The following is a 15,102-nucleotide window of genomic DNA, read 5'->3' as shown; positions in this document are numbered from 1 at the left end:
GCATACAATGATACCCGGTGTTCTTCTCCTCCCCTGAACACTCCCCTCCACCTCCTGGAGCCCCTCAGTGCTATGGCCAGGGGCTCAATCGCCAATGCAAACAGCAACGGAGACAGGGGACACCCCTGCCTCGTCCCTCTATAAAGACGGAAGTAGTCAGACCTCTGCCTGTTCGTGACCACACTCGCCACCGGGGCCCTATACAGCAGCTGTACCCATCCAATAAACCCTTCTCCAAAACCAAATCTCCTCAGCACTTCCCACAGATAGTCCCACTCCATTCTGTCGAATGCTTTCTCGGCATCCATCGCCACCACTATCTCCACCTCCCCCTCTGGTGGGGGCATCATCATCACCCCTAGCAGCCTCCGTATGTTCGTGTTCAGCTGTCTCCCCTTAACGAACCCAGTTTGATCCTCGTGGTCCACCCCCAGGACACAGTCCTCTATCCTCGTCGCCATCACCTTGGCCAGGAGCTTAGCATCTACGTTTAAAAGGGAAATGGGCCTGTAGGACCCACACTGCAGCGGGTCTTTTTCCTTCTTCAAAAGGAGCGATATCGTCGCCTCCGACATAGTCGGGGGCAACTTCCCCCTTTCCCCGGCCTCATTAAAGGTTCTCGTCAAAAGCGGGGCCAGTAGGTCCATATATTTCCTATAAAATTCCACCGGGAATCCGTCCGGTCCCGGGGCCTTCCCCGCCTGCATGCTCCCAATCCCTTTTACCCCCTCTTCCATCTCAATCTGTGCTCCCAGTCCCGCTCTCTCCTGCTCCTCCACCTTCGGGAATTCCAGCTGATCCAGGAAACACATCATTCCCTCCTTCCCTTCCGAGGGCTGAGCCTTATATAACCTCTCCTAGAATGCCTTGAACACCCCGTTCACTCTCTCCGCTCCCCGTTCCATCTCTCCCTCCTCATCTCTCACCCCACCTATCTCCCTCGCTGTTCCCCTCTTCCTCAATTGGTGGGCCAGTAGCCGACTCGCCTTCTCTCCATACTCATACTGTACACCCTGTGCCCTCCTCCACTGTGCCTCTGCCTTACCCGTGGTCAGCAGGTCAAATTCCACATGTAACCTTTGTCTTTCCCTATACAGTCCCTCCTTCGGTGCCTGTGCATATTGCCTGTCCACCCTCAGAAGTTCTTTCAACAATCGCTCTCTTTCTTTACCCTCTTGCTTCCCTTTATGTGCCCTTATGGATATCAGTTCCCCTCTGACCACCGCCTTCAACGCCTCCCAGACCACTCCCACCTGAACCTCTCCGTTGTCATTAAGCTCCAAGTACCTTTCGATACACCCCCTCACCCTTAGACATACCCCCTCATCCGCCAATAAGCCCATATCCATTCTCCAGAGTGGGTGCTGTTCTTTTTCCTCTCCTACCTCCAGGTCTACCCAATGTGGAGCGTGGTCCGAAATGGCTATGGCCGTATACTCCGTCCCTGTCACCTTCGGAATCAGTGCCCTTCCCAAGACAAAAAAGTCTATCCGTGAGTATACTTTGTGAACATGGGAGAAAAATGAGAACTCCTTACTCCTAGGCCTACTAAATCTCCAGGGATCTACTCCTCCCATCTGCTCCATGAAGTCCTTGAGCACCCTGGCCGCTGCCGGCCTCCTCCCGGTCCTGGACCTCGACCGGTTCAGCCCTGGATCAAGCACCGTATTGAAGTCTCCCCCCATTACCAACTTTCCCTCCTCCAGGTCCGGGATACGTCCCAACATACGCCTCATAAAATTTGCATCATCCCAGTTCGGGGCGTATACGTTCACCAGAACCACCGCCTCCCCTTGCAATCTGCCACTCACCATCACATATCTACCCCCACTATCCGCCACTATGGTCTTTGCCTCAAACAGTACCCGTTTCCCCACTAAGATAGCCACCCCCCTATTCTTCGCATCTAAACCCGAATGAAACACCTGCCCCACCCATCCTTTACGTAGTCTGACCTGGTCTATCAGTTTCAGGTGCGTCTCCTGCAACATAACCACATCTGCCTTTAATTTCTTTAGGTGTGCGAGTACCCGTGCCCTTTTAATCGGCCCGTTCAGCCCTCTCACGTTCCACGTGATCAGCCGGGTTGGGGGGCTCTTTACCACCACCCCCCACCCCTTGTCGACTAGCCATCCCCTTTTTTAACCCAGCTCCTCACCCGGTTCCCACGTACCCGTATATCCCACCGACGGTGCCCTCCCGCCTCGACCACCCCATCCCATAACAGCTCCCCCTTCTACTTAGCAGCAGCAACCCAGTTAACCCCCCCCCCCCCTCTCCGCTAGATCCCCCTCTCGCGTAGTTGCACCCCCCATGTTGCTCCCAGAAGTCAGCGAACTCTGGCTGACCTCAGCTTCCCCCCTTGTCCTCGGCCCCCTCCTTCCTGCGTCCCCGTTCTCGCCACAATTACCATAGCGCGGGAACAAAGCCTGCGTTTCCCACTCAGCCCCGCCCTTAATGGCACATTTCCCTTCTCCTTCCCCTTTCCGTCCCACCGGCCCCCACAGTTCCTCATACTCCCCGCCCCCCCCCCCAACATGGGGAAGAGAGAAAAGTTACAGGATCACAGAATTAACAAATTGAAAAATCATCCCCCCCCCCTTCCCCTTCCTCGCCCCACATAATCACCCCACCACTTTGTCCCAGAAGCTCTTTCTCTCGCCAGACTATTCCAGCTTCTCGTCCACAATGAATGTCCACGCCTCTTCTGCCGTCTCAAAGTAGTGGTGCTTCCCTTGGTGTGTGACCCACAGTCTCGCCGGTTGCAACATTCCAAATTGAACCTTTTTTTTGTGAAGCACCGCCTTAGCCCGATTGAAACTTGCCCTCCTTCTCGCCACCTCCGCACTCCAATCCTGGTATACGCGGATCACCGCGTTCTCCCACCTACAGCTCCGAATTTTCTTCGCCCATCTGAGGACCGTCTCTCTGTCATTGTAGCAGAGAAACCTCACCACTATAGCTCGAGGTATTTCTCCAGCCTTTGATCTTCGCGCCAGAACTCGATAGGCTCCCTCCACCTCCAAAGGGCCCGTCGGGGCCTCCGATCCCATTAGCGAGTGAAGCATCGTGCTCACATATGTCCCGACGTCCGCCCCTTCTGCGCCTTCGGGAAGACCCAGGACTCTTAAATTCTTCCTCCTCGAGTTATTCTCCAGTGCTTCCAACCGCTCCACACACCTTTTGTGCTGTGCCTCGTGCGTTTCTGCCTTCACCACCAGGCCCTGTATTTCATCTTCGTTTTCAGCAGTCTTTGCCTTCACGACCCGAACCTCCAGCTCTTGGGTCCTCTGCTCCTCCTTTAGCCCTTCAATCGCCTGTAATATCGGGGCCAACACTTCCTTCTTCAACTCCTTCTTCAGCTCTTCCACACAGCGCCGCAGGAACTCTTGTTGCTCAGGGCCCCATAACAAACGGCCACCTTCCGACGCCATCTTGCTTTGAGCTTCCCTTCCTTGCCGCTGCCCCTCCGTAATCCGGCCGCTATCCTCTCCCTTCTCCATGCGTGTCCGTGGAGATTCCCTTCTGGTTTACCGCACAGTGTTTTTGGCCGTTTAAATTGCCGTTGGGGCTCCTATTAAGAGCCCAAAAATCCGTTCCAACGGGAGATGCCGAAACGTGCGACTCAGCTGGTCATTGCCGCACCCGGAGGTCCATGAACAGCAGTCTTACATAGGTGTCCTTGTTGTCGAGGTGTTCGAGTGTTGATTGTAGAGCCAGGGAGATAGCATCTGTTGTGGACAGGTTGCAGCGATAGGCAAACTGCAGTGGATTGAGACCGTCTGGGAGGCTGGCAGTGATCCGTCTCATGACTAGCCTCTCGAAACATTTCATGATGGCCACCGGTTGGTAGTCGTTGAGGCAGGCTACCTTGTTCTTCTTTGGTGCTGGTATTATGGTGGTCTTCTTGAAGGAGGTGGGGACCTCAGAGCGGAAGAGTGAGATGTTGAAGATAGCTGCGAATACACTCGTCTGCTGGTCTGCGCAGGCTCTGAGTGCTCGCCAAGTGACTCCGTCGGGGCCCATTGCTTTCCACGGATTCACTTTCAAGAAGGCAGCTCTTACCTCTGAGGCTGTAATAGTGGGTATGGGTGTGTCCAGGGCTGTTGGGGCGGGTGGCACTGATACACTGGCTGACTGCTCAAAGCGGGCATAGAACTTGTTCAGATCATCAGGTAGGGATGCTACAGCCCTAGATACTCCACCTGGCCTTGCTTTATAGCCTGTGATCTTGTGTAGGCCCTGCCATAGTCGTCGTGGGTTAGTGTCGTTGTCCTGGGACTCTAGTTTGATGTGGTATTGTCTTTTTGCATCCCTGAGTGTAACTGGTAAGGCAAATGAACTTAAGAGTTTGGATTAGTACTTGGAACTATGATGTTGTTATTAGTACTTGGAACTATGATGATGATTATTGGGGGGGACACGGTAGCACAGTGGTTAGCTCAGTTGCTTCACAGCTCCAGGGTCCCAGGTTTAATTCCCGGCTTGGGTCATTGTCTGTGCCGAGTTTGCACGTTCCCCCTGTGCCTGCGTGAGTTTCCTCCGGGTGCCGGTTTCCTCCCACAGTCCAAAGATGTGCAGGTTCGGTGGATTGACCATGATAAATTGCCCTTAGTGTCCAGAAAGGTTGGGAGGGGTTACTGGGTTACGGGGAAAGGGTGGAGGTTTGGGCTTAGGTAGGGTGCTCTTTCCAAGGGCCGCTCCAGATTCGATGGGCCAAATGGCCTCCTTCTGCACTGTAAATTCTATGATACTATGTTACTATTACAGGGACTTGGTAGAGGGAGGGGCAGGATTAGCAGCTAAACGTTCCAGGATTTAGATGCTTTAGGCAAGATAGAGGGGGATGTAAAAGGGGTGGGGTGTTGCATTATTGGTTTAGGAGAATATGACAGCTGTACTGACCACATTTGGAATATTGCATACAATTCTGGTCGCCACACTACCAGAAGGATATGAATGCTTTGGGAGGGTACAAAAGAGCTTTACCAGGATGTGGCCTGGTCTGGAGGGTATTAGCTATAAGGAGAGATTGGATAAACTCAGATTGTTTTCACTGGAACGACAGAGATTGAGAGATGGCCTGATAGTGGTTTACAAAATTATGAGTGGCATGGACAGAGTGGATCGTCAGACATGTTTTCCCATGGTGGAAAAGTCAATTACTAAGGCATATAGGTTTAAGGTGTAAGGGGAAAGTTTAGAGGAACTGTGCAAGGCAAGTTTTTCCACATAGAGGGTGGTGAGTGTCTGGTTCGCACTGCCGGGGTAGGTGGAGGAAGCAGATACAATAGTTACGAATACATGAATAGGATGGGAATAGAAGGATATGGACCCATTAAGTGCAAAGGTTTTGGTTTAGCCAGGCATCATGATCGGCACTGGCTTGGAGGACCGAAGGGCCTGTTCCTGTGTTGAGCTGTCTTTGTTCAAATTCCCAACTTGTGAGAACCCCAGAAGTAACCCTCAATTTTGTTACGATCCATTTAGGAACCGGTAACGTTACCTTGCAGATTAAATGGGATATTCCCAGATACTCACTCAATATAAAGCCACAAAATTACATGGTTTTGAAACAAACAGAAGAAAATAAAAGTCAATAAAAGTCAGCAAAGCAAATGATCTACACCATCTATCTTATAACCTAATATTCAGAATTAACAGGAGATAACCATGAATTTAACATGAGGTAAAGATGAATTAACAGGCAAACTGTGGCCAGATACACCATTAACTATATATTAAATGACAGACACAAACGAGGCAGATCCCACAGATTTCTCAGCAATAAACCCAGACCGACAACAATCACTAAGTCAAAAAATCCTTTATCAAAAGCTGTCCAAAAGTCCATCCATATCCATCCAAATACATATACACTGCATCCGTACACATCCAAATACACTATGGGGGGGCGATTCTCCGATATTGAGGCCAAGTGTTCGTGCCGTCGTGAACGCCATCGGGTTACACAACGGCACAAACAGGGCCCGGACACAACCTATTCTGGCCCCCACACGGGGCCAGCACGGCGCTGGAGCAGTTCACGCCGCTCCAGTGTCCTTACGCGGCACCAAATGGGCGCCGCGCCAACCCGCGCATGCGCAGTTGGGGCAGCCCAATCCTGCGTGTTGTGGAAAAAACTAGCCAAAACTTTGAGGTTTCGCAAAGGTCTTTTATTATAACACGAAGTTCGTGGAGGGAGTTAGAGTGACCACCGTCCTTCTAATTGTCCCCACCTTACAAGAGTATAGCAGTACTTTAAATGGTTTAATAAACAATATTTAGGAAAAACGAGGCATTCCTTTGATAAGCCCAGACACAGAAAAGCGAGCAGGGTTAAACAACAGGCCTTGAATTCCCAGCCTAAGAACAATAATAATTGTCTACTCTCAGCAAAATGTGCAGCTGTGCACTTGTTTACAGTCTGACCTTCTGCCTATTACATGCAGAACTTCTTGACTGAAATAAAGCTAATATATCCATCATGCTTTGCCAAGTGCCTATTGCCATGAAATATAGTCAAGCAGCCAGTTAAGAAGGAATACAGGGTATTAAGGCGACTAATCCGCCAACTAAAGTTCCTTCTACAATGCGCATGCGCGGGGAACGTCTTACGCATGCTGGCCCCTCATCAACATGGAGCCGGAGTTCTGGGGCCGCACACGGAAGGAGGTAGGCCCGGGGGGGCGGGGGAGAGAGGCCGGCCCGCCGATCAGTGGGCCCCGATCGCGGGCCAGACCCCATCGGAGGCCACCCCGGTGAAGGAGCCCCCCCCACAGGCCGCCCCCCCCCCCCCCCCACAGCGTTCCCGCAGAGTTCCCGCCGGCATCGACCAGGGATGGATGGCGCCGGCGGGAACCTTTCGTGGGCCTCTCAGCCCATCCGGCCGGAGAATCACCGCTCGCCGTTTCTCCGAGCGGCCTGGTGCGAATCACGTGTCGCTGGCTTCCGGGGGGTGGGAGAATCGGGTGCGGGGGTCGGGGCGGCGTTTGATTCTCCCACCCGGCGTGGGGGGGTTGAATAGTGCCCTATATCTCCTTTATTATCCCTACTCCCTCGTAACACCCTCAAAAGATTCCAAAAGCTTTGTCAACCCTGATTTTTCTTTCACAAAACCATGTTGACTCTGCCCAAGCTCACCTTTATTTTCTAATTTTCCAGTTAACTCATCCTTTAGAATAGGTTACAGCGTTTTCCCGACTATTGATGTCAGGCTAACAGGCTTGCAGTTCCCTGTTTTCCCTCTCCCTCCTTTCTTAAATAGGAGGGGATACATTTGCTATGTTCCAATCTGCGGACACCATTCCAGAATCTGTAGGAGTTTGATGACCACCAATGCATCCACTGTCTCTACAGCCAGCTCTTTCAACACTCTGGGATGAAGATCATCAGGTCTACGGGATTTATCAAAGTTCAGTTCTATTAATTTCTCCAGCACCACTTTTTCACTCATACTAATTTCAATCCAACTACTTCCTTGGGTTTCCTACATCTCCTTCCATGATAGACACAAAGCATTTGTTTAGTTTCTCTGCCATTTCCTCATTATACATTGTAAATTCTCCCTTCTCTTCCTGTAATGGACCCACATTTGTCACAAACCTATGGAGGCTTTCACTGTCTGTTTTTATGTTGCTTGCCAGTTTTCGTTCATGTATCATTTTCTTTTTATTAATTTCTTGGTTCTCCTTTGTGAATTTTAAAATGAACGCAGTCCTTCGGCTTACTACATTTTTTGGCTACTTATGTGCCTCTTCTTTTGATCTAATAGAATCCATAACTTATCTTGTTAGCCATGGCTAGATCACATTTCCTGCTGGCCTTTTGTGTCTTAAAGCCATGCAAATTTGTTTCAAACCATGCATGATTATTTAAATGCCAGCCATGGCTTGTCTACCATTATACCATTTTAATCTACCTCAGCCACCTTGTCCCTAGTTTCAAATTGAACTACATCACTTTCAAACTTCATGTAAAAATCTATCATTTCTGGCCACTCTTCTCTAAAGGCTCCTTGACAACAAGATTATTAATTAACCCATTCTCACTGCAAAATATTAGATCTAAAATAGCCCATTCTCTGGTTGGTTCCATGACATATTGTTCAAGAAGACACTTGTGTACACATTCCAGGAATTTGTCCTCCTCAGCATTAGTGATAATTAGGTTCACCCAGTCTACATATAGATTGAAGTCCCCCTTCATTACTGTCTTACCCCTGATACATAAGCCTCAAATTTTCCAATTTATACTGTGCCCCACATGAGCACTATTGTTTGGCAGCCTACAAACATCTCTTACCAAAGTTTGCTCCGACTTGTTCTTTCATAGCTCCACCAAAACTGATTATACATCTTGATCTTCCAATCTAAAATCCTTTCTCTATAATGCACTGATCCCATCCTTCAATAACAGTGCATCCCAACTCCTTTACCTTTTTGCTTATCCTTCCAAAATGCCAATACCCTTGAACTTTCAGTTCCCAGCCTTGGTCACCCTGCAGTCACTTCTCTGTAAGGGCAATTAGATCATACCTGTTTGATCATACCATTGTGCACAACTGTCTCTGGCATACACCCCAACATAATATTAAAAGCCCCGAGTTTCTGCATCATTTTATATGAAATAATTTAAACTAGCCTTCTATTTCGTAATACTGGGAGGGTGGCTTTATTTTCAGAAATGAAAGCTGATGCAAAGATTTTATTTAGATTACCAGTAATGTATTTATCTTTGCAGTTAACAGGCCCTGAAAAATTCTCCATTCAATCAATAATTTCACTGTAAAATCCCTACTCAGCCATGGAGCACTCAAATTATGTTGAGCATTCCTTTTGTCTCAAGGTATACATGACCCTCCAGTCCTTTACTAAAGATTCAAGGCAATCAATTTTTCCCATTAGTAGGACTTGTTAATACTCAACAATGGGCGGGATTCTCTCAGCCCGGGGCCGGGCCGGAGAATCCCCGCGACCGGCGTGAATCGCGCCATGCCGCCCCGACGCCGGTATGCGTGGTTGGCGCGGCGCCGGTTGGGCGCCGGTCTACGCGGCCGGACCTCCGATTCTCGGCCCGCGATGGCCCAAGCGGCCACCATAAAAACGCCGAGGCCTGCCGGCGCCATCCACACCTGCTCTCAGCCGGCGGGACCTCGGCGTGAAAGGGTCAGGGGGTGGCCTGTGAGGGGGGTCCGAACCCGGGGGGGGGGGGCATCCAATGTGGCCCGTCCCTCGATTGGGGCCCACCAATCGATGGGCCGGCCTCTCTGGCTGGGGGCCTCGTTTCTTCTGCGCCATGTTGCGTCGAGGCCGGTGCGTTGAAGGAAGCCACAGCGCATGTGCGCATTGGCGCCAGCACCACTGCGCATGCGCAGATCCTGCGGCGCCCAGTTCGCACCGGGGTCAGCAGCTGGAGCGGCATGAACCGCTCCAGTGCCGTGCTGGCCCCTTTTGCGGACCAGAATTAGTCGTCGGGTCGGCCCGTTCACGCCATCGTAAAACACAACGGCGTTTACGAGGGCGTGGACACTCTGCCGTGGGATTAGAGAATCCCGCCCAATATACCTCAATGTACCTTACCCACATTTTTCCTCATTAGGTGAATATTTTGCCTTGCTGTAATTGGGTATAAACTTTGAATTGTCACGTAAGTCCCCTCTGAAACTGAAATCTAACAGTGCAATGATGATTGTTGCACCAGATGTTCCTTCACATAGAAATGATTTGAAGTTCATCTATATCTCCAAGAACTAAACAAATTGCAAATATCATCTAACATGTGAGAAGAGGAAACCGTAAACAGTGCCAACAAAGAATTGTCTACAGTCAGACTACTGAGTGGAACAAAAGTTAAAATTTCATCACATCAACAGTACACTCATTCACAGATTTCAAGAACAGAAGAACAATTTTAAAATATTGCCAGAAGTTTATTGACATCTGCCTTGAATGTAGCTTAAAGTGGTATGAGACAATGGACTGGATTCTCCGCCCCGCCGCGCCACTTTTCTGCCCCGACCCACCGGCGGGATTCTCCGTTACCCCGGCCGGTCAGTGGGGTTTCCCATTGTGGGGCAGCCCTACACCGTCGGGAAACCCCCGGGCGCCGGCGAAATGGAGAATCCCGCCGGCGGAGAATCCAGCCCAATATGTTTTTGTGCAAATTTTACCCTTTATATAGTAAAATCATACTCTTATCATAATTCCTCTTTAAAAAAACATGTTTTTGTAGTGTTACTATGGAAACCCTCGAGAAGTCTCCCTCACAATTAGGCAACTCCAGTCGCACTAATTAGGGAGATATGTTTCCTGGCGTTGATGCTTTAAAAACAACAGGAACTATAGCTGTCTATTTGACTAGGAAACCATATTGTAGCTAGCTGAGAGATTTTCAACCTAGCATGTAGCACAATTTCCTGGAATCAACTGGCTCCAGAACTTTCCACAGATGGATTGGAGGTCATAACCTTGCAAAGAAGACACTCTGCGATAGTTCCAATAATTGATGTGCTGGAAAGGTCTTGGAGGGAGATAGGTCCTCCCAGAAGTTCAGTATGGTGACCTTACAGTTGACATTTTAAAGAAAACCTCAAGGAAAATTCAGATGAGTATAATTTCTTTAAGTAAAATGAGAGGAGCACATTGAACAAAAACGTATTCACCCTACGGTTGCTTTTTCCTTAATAATGAATAATGGGTACTTATTTTGTCAGAAACCTGTATTTTACCCCAAAAAACCAGAAAGACAAAAAAAAATACTCACAGTAGCAGGTTCCTTTGAGTGGATTGCCAAGGTAACGGTTATCTGATTCACACCTATATATAAAAAATATCTTCAGAAAACCATACTGTAGACTATATCAATGCTCAACATTTGATGTGCACACATAGTTAGATAAGCATTTTATACATACAAAATACTGAGCTGATCTTAAACTGTTCCATTCCATACTTAACTATTAAGAATTCAATAGGGCTGTACTGACATACATTTGAGACTTATTTTAAATTAACAAAATATTTTGAATTTTAATGGTACAGTACATAAAATCAGGAATACTAAAATAGGTTTGGAATGAACAGCATAAGCTATAATTAAAATTTGTAAACACCCTTTGGAAATTTTAATTGTGTCATGGAGCGACAAGCTGAACAATTCTATGCCACTACTTGTGAAAAGGAATAGCTGAAAGCTGGAAACCATACACCAGCAAGTCCAACCTCCATTTCAGAAAAGCTAAAAACCGATTGAAGCAAAGTGTGCTGCAAGCATAGAGTCTCTCCGTCACGCACACATACAATGAGTGCGCTTCCCACAGTTTTTTAAGCATTAAAATGAATGATGTCACAAAATGCACAGTAAGTAGATGAGGCTCCCTGTCAATAGTGTGCACTCAAAGGTTAATTCCTCTAGATTCCATAATATGAAATGAGTGTGGGCTAATTCAGGTATTATGTCTAGTTTGGGAAATGACAGGTTGTGCTTCACTATTTTAATTAAATTAAGGAAATCAGATATATAAGAAACTGTGGTGAATTTGTACAAATGGATTTTTTTTTCTAAATTTAGAGTACCCAATTAATTTTTTCCAATTAAGGGGCAATTTAGTGTGGCCAATCCACCTACACTGCACAACTTTGGGTTGTGGGGATGAAACCCACGCAAACACAGGGAGAATGCAAACTCCACACGCACAGTGACCCAGGGCCAGGACAGAACCTGAGACCTCGGCACCGTGAGGCAGCAGTGCTAACTACTTCGTCACCGTGCTGCCCTGATGACATGGATTTTTAGAAAGTTGTAAAAACTATTACAAAACTGAAGACATTTTGTGTATGCATGCTTCATCTATAGAGAGATAGCTAGTAAATATTAAACAGTAGTGGTAGACTGATGTTTCTTTCATTTGTGGGAAGTGAATAGTGACATGTCCCAGGAATTTCTGCCACAATTTTCTCCCTTAATTTACAAAAGATATGGAGACATAGGCACAATATGAACAATATCATGCATGCTCCAAAATTATCTCCTTAAACCACACCAACCTCACATTTTAAGAATCTTAAAGCTCTCCTAATTTCTCAGAGAACCATAGAAATTTGCATATAAATATTTGGCCTATTGTGTCCTTGCTGGCTGACAAATAACCATCTATCTGATCTCGATTTCCACTTTCTTGGTCCATAGCCTTGTAGGTTAAAAGCAAATTACTGCGGATGCTGGAATCTAAAACCAAAGAGAAAATGCTGGAAAATCTCAGCAGGTCTGGCAGCATCTGTAGGGAGAGAAAAGAGCTAACGTTTCGAGTCCAGGTGGCACTTTGTCTTGTGGGTTACTGCACTTCAAGTGCATATGCAAGAACATTTTAATGAGTGTTTCTGTCTCTTACCACCCTTTCAGGCAGTGATATCGAGATCTCCACCACTGTCAATGAAAATATTTCCTCTTGAAACCTCTCTAAGCCTTCTATCTCTTACCTTAAATCTTTACCCCCTGATTGTGGATTCCTCAACCATGGGGAATAAGGCTGATCTTCCTATCTAGGCTTCCTAGCCCCTTCACAATTTTATACACTTTAATTTGCTTTCCCCTCAGCCTCCTCTCTTCCAAAGAAAACAACCTCAGCCTATCCAATCTTTCCTGATAACTAAAATTCCCTACTTCAGACAGTATCCTTATAAATATCATCTGTACCGTCTTTTGTACAAGCATATTTTCAATAGTGCTGTGACGTGAATAACTCACTCCCAGCTGTGGTCCTACTAGTGTTTTATACAGTTGCAGCATATCTTCCCAGCTCTTATATTCTATGCCTCGGCTAATACAGGCAAGTATTCTGTATGCTTCTTGACCTCCTTATCGACTTGCAGCCACTTTCAGGATCTGTGGGTTCCAGTGCAAGGTCTCTGTGTTCTTCTAACATCAGTAGCTGACCAGTTATGGTGCATTTGCTTGCCTTCCCCAAATGTACTGGCTCACACGTCTCCAGACTGAACTCCATTTGCCACTGTTCCATTCACCTGCCTAGTCCATTGGTACCTTCCTGCAGTCTGCTGCTTTCCTCTTCATTATCAACCAAATAATCAATTTTTAATCTTGTCTTCTTTATCATTACCACCAAGCCAGGGGATCAACCCTGGTTCAATGAAGAATGCAGGAGAGCATGCCAGGAGCAACACCAGGCTTACCAAAAAATGAGGTATGGCAAACAGCATAAGCAGCAAGTTGAAGACAGAGCTAAGCGATTCCACAACAAACACATCAGATCTAAGTTCTGCAGTCCTGCCACATCTAGCCATGGGCAATTAAATAACTTACTGGAGGAGGAGGCTCCACAAATATCCCAATCCTCAATGACGGAGGAGGCCAGCACATCTGTGCAAAAGACAAGATTGGGGAATTTGCAACAATCTACAGCCAGAAGTACCGAGTGGATGCTGATTCACGGTCTCCTACCGAGGTCTCCAGCATCACAGATGTCAGTCTTCAGCCAAAATGATTCACTCCACGTCAAAACACAGCTGAAGGCACTGGATGCTGCAAATATCCAGTGACAATATCCAGCAAATATTGCAGACAATATTTTATTTAATTCGTTCATGGGATGTGACTGTCGCTGGCTGGGCCGGCATTTATTGCCCATCCTCGAGGGCATGTAAGAGTCAACCACATTATATCTCAGGTGGTGAAAGTCCGGGTCAAGCCAAGCTGGGGGCTAGCAATATTTGGAGTAGTGGACGAACCGGGAGTGCAGGAGGCGAAAGAGGCCGGCATTCTGGCCTTTGCGTCCCTAGCAGCCCGGCGAAGGATCTTGCTAATGTGGAAGGAGGCGAAGCTCCCAGTGTGGAGGCCTGGATAAATGATATGGCTGGGTTCATAAAGTTGGAGAGGATTAAGTTCGCCTGGAGAGGGTCTGCGCAGGGGTTCTACAGGCGGTGGCAACCGTTCCTAGACTATCTCGCGATAACAGTTTCATGGTCATCATTATACTTTTAGGGCTTGATTCTCCAGCCTCATTGCGCTCTCACGCAAACGTAATGAGGCCGGTGAATAGCGGGAGAGGCCAAAAATAAGTTACACGCCAAGCCCAAACAGTTTGCGATGCAACCGGCCAGCTCCCATAGGCAAAATCAGGATCTTGCCGTAGCGTGGCGAGAAACCAAATATCATCACTTAAGCCCCATTTCCATACAATTAACAAGAGTGCTGGTGGGGGAAGGGGGGGCAACGGGGGGCTACAGCTTGCAGCACCACCATGCCAACCCCTGGATCGTGTGTACCTGTTATGGGGGCAACCCCTATGCCTGCCCGTCTGTCCCAACGACCACCCTTAACCCCCACCGACTAGCGAGGCCTCTGACTGCGCGGCTGAAGGTTATTGCAATAAGGAATTTGCAATCATGGGTAAGTGAACACTTAACCCTGCCAACTGGATTCCCATGGGTGGGCAGGCCATGTAGCATCGGGGGGTCATTGTCTAGCAACCCAATCACACCTTGATGCCTGGACACTGTGCTTGAACACTGCAGGAGGCAATACCACACACGCAAGATCTGAACGCCTAGGGGATGGGACACAGCTCCGGGGACATGTCCACGACCGAAGGGTGAGTGAGTGCCATGGGGAGGGGGAGGTGGCGGGATGCCTGGAGAGATAGGCAAAGGGTCCAAGGGTCAATCTACATTGCGGAAGGAAGTGACAGAGGCATCATAATGGTCTTGCAAAAAGATGTTTAATGTGTTGTACAAACCCCATTCCCGATGGTGCTGCCCCCCCCCCCCCGCCCCACCGCGCCAACATCCACCCCCTCCCCCAGTGCCCTCAGTGATTCTCGATGTGCTTTGCCCTCCTAGCTCTGCCACCAAGTAGCTCCCCAGGATGCATATCTGAGGTGGAGGCTGCTTGCTGCTTACCTTGTCCCGTGGCCCTCAAAGCCCCTGGCGGGCATCCACTGGGGGCTCTGGGGCCGGAGGGCCCTGGCTCACTTGTCAGCGGCACATGGACAGCCGTGCTGCCCGGTCCCGTGATCTGACTGTGAGGCGCGGCCTCGTCAGAGGGGTGGAACTCGGGGTAGCTGGTGGACACCATCCACAGTCCATA

General features: G+C 48.5%; 1 protein-coding gene across 1 annotated transcript in view; it reads right to left on the bottom strand.

Annotated features, from left to right (window-relative positions):
* atrnl1b (attractin-like 1b) overlaps positions 1-15,102 on the bottom strand; it is a 1,392,850-nt gene that overhangs the window by 800,963 nt on the left and 576,785 nt on the right. Inside the window, exon 21 of the mRNA XM_072479459.1 lies at positions 10,765-10,817. Coding sequence (XP_072335560.1) covers positions 10,765-10,817 — 53 coding nt within the window. The remainder of the gene's footprint in view (positions 1-10,764; positions 10,818-15,102) is intronic.

Source organism: Scyliorhinus torazame, chromosome 16 (assembly GCF_047496885.1).
Source record: "Scyliorhinus torazame isolate Kashiwa2021f chromosome 16, sScyTor2.1, whole genome shotgun sequence".
NCBI classification, from domain to species: domain Eukaryota; kingdom Metazoa; phylum Chordata; class Chondrichthyes; order Carcharhiniformes; family Scyliorhinidae; genus Scyliorhinus; species Scyliorhinus torazame.
Note: the sequence above shows the minus strand (reverse complement) of the source record. Positions and strands in the feature narration are given on the sequence as shown.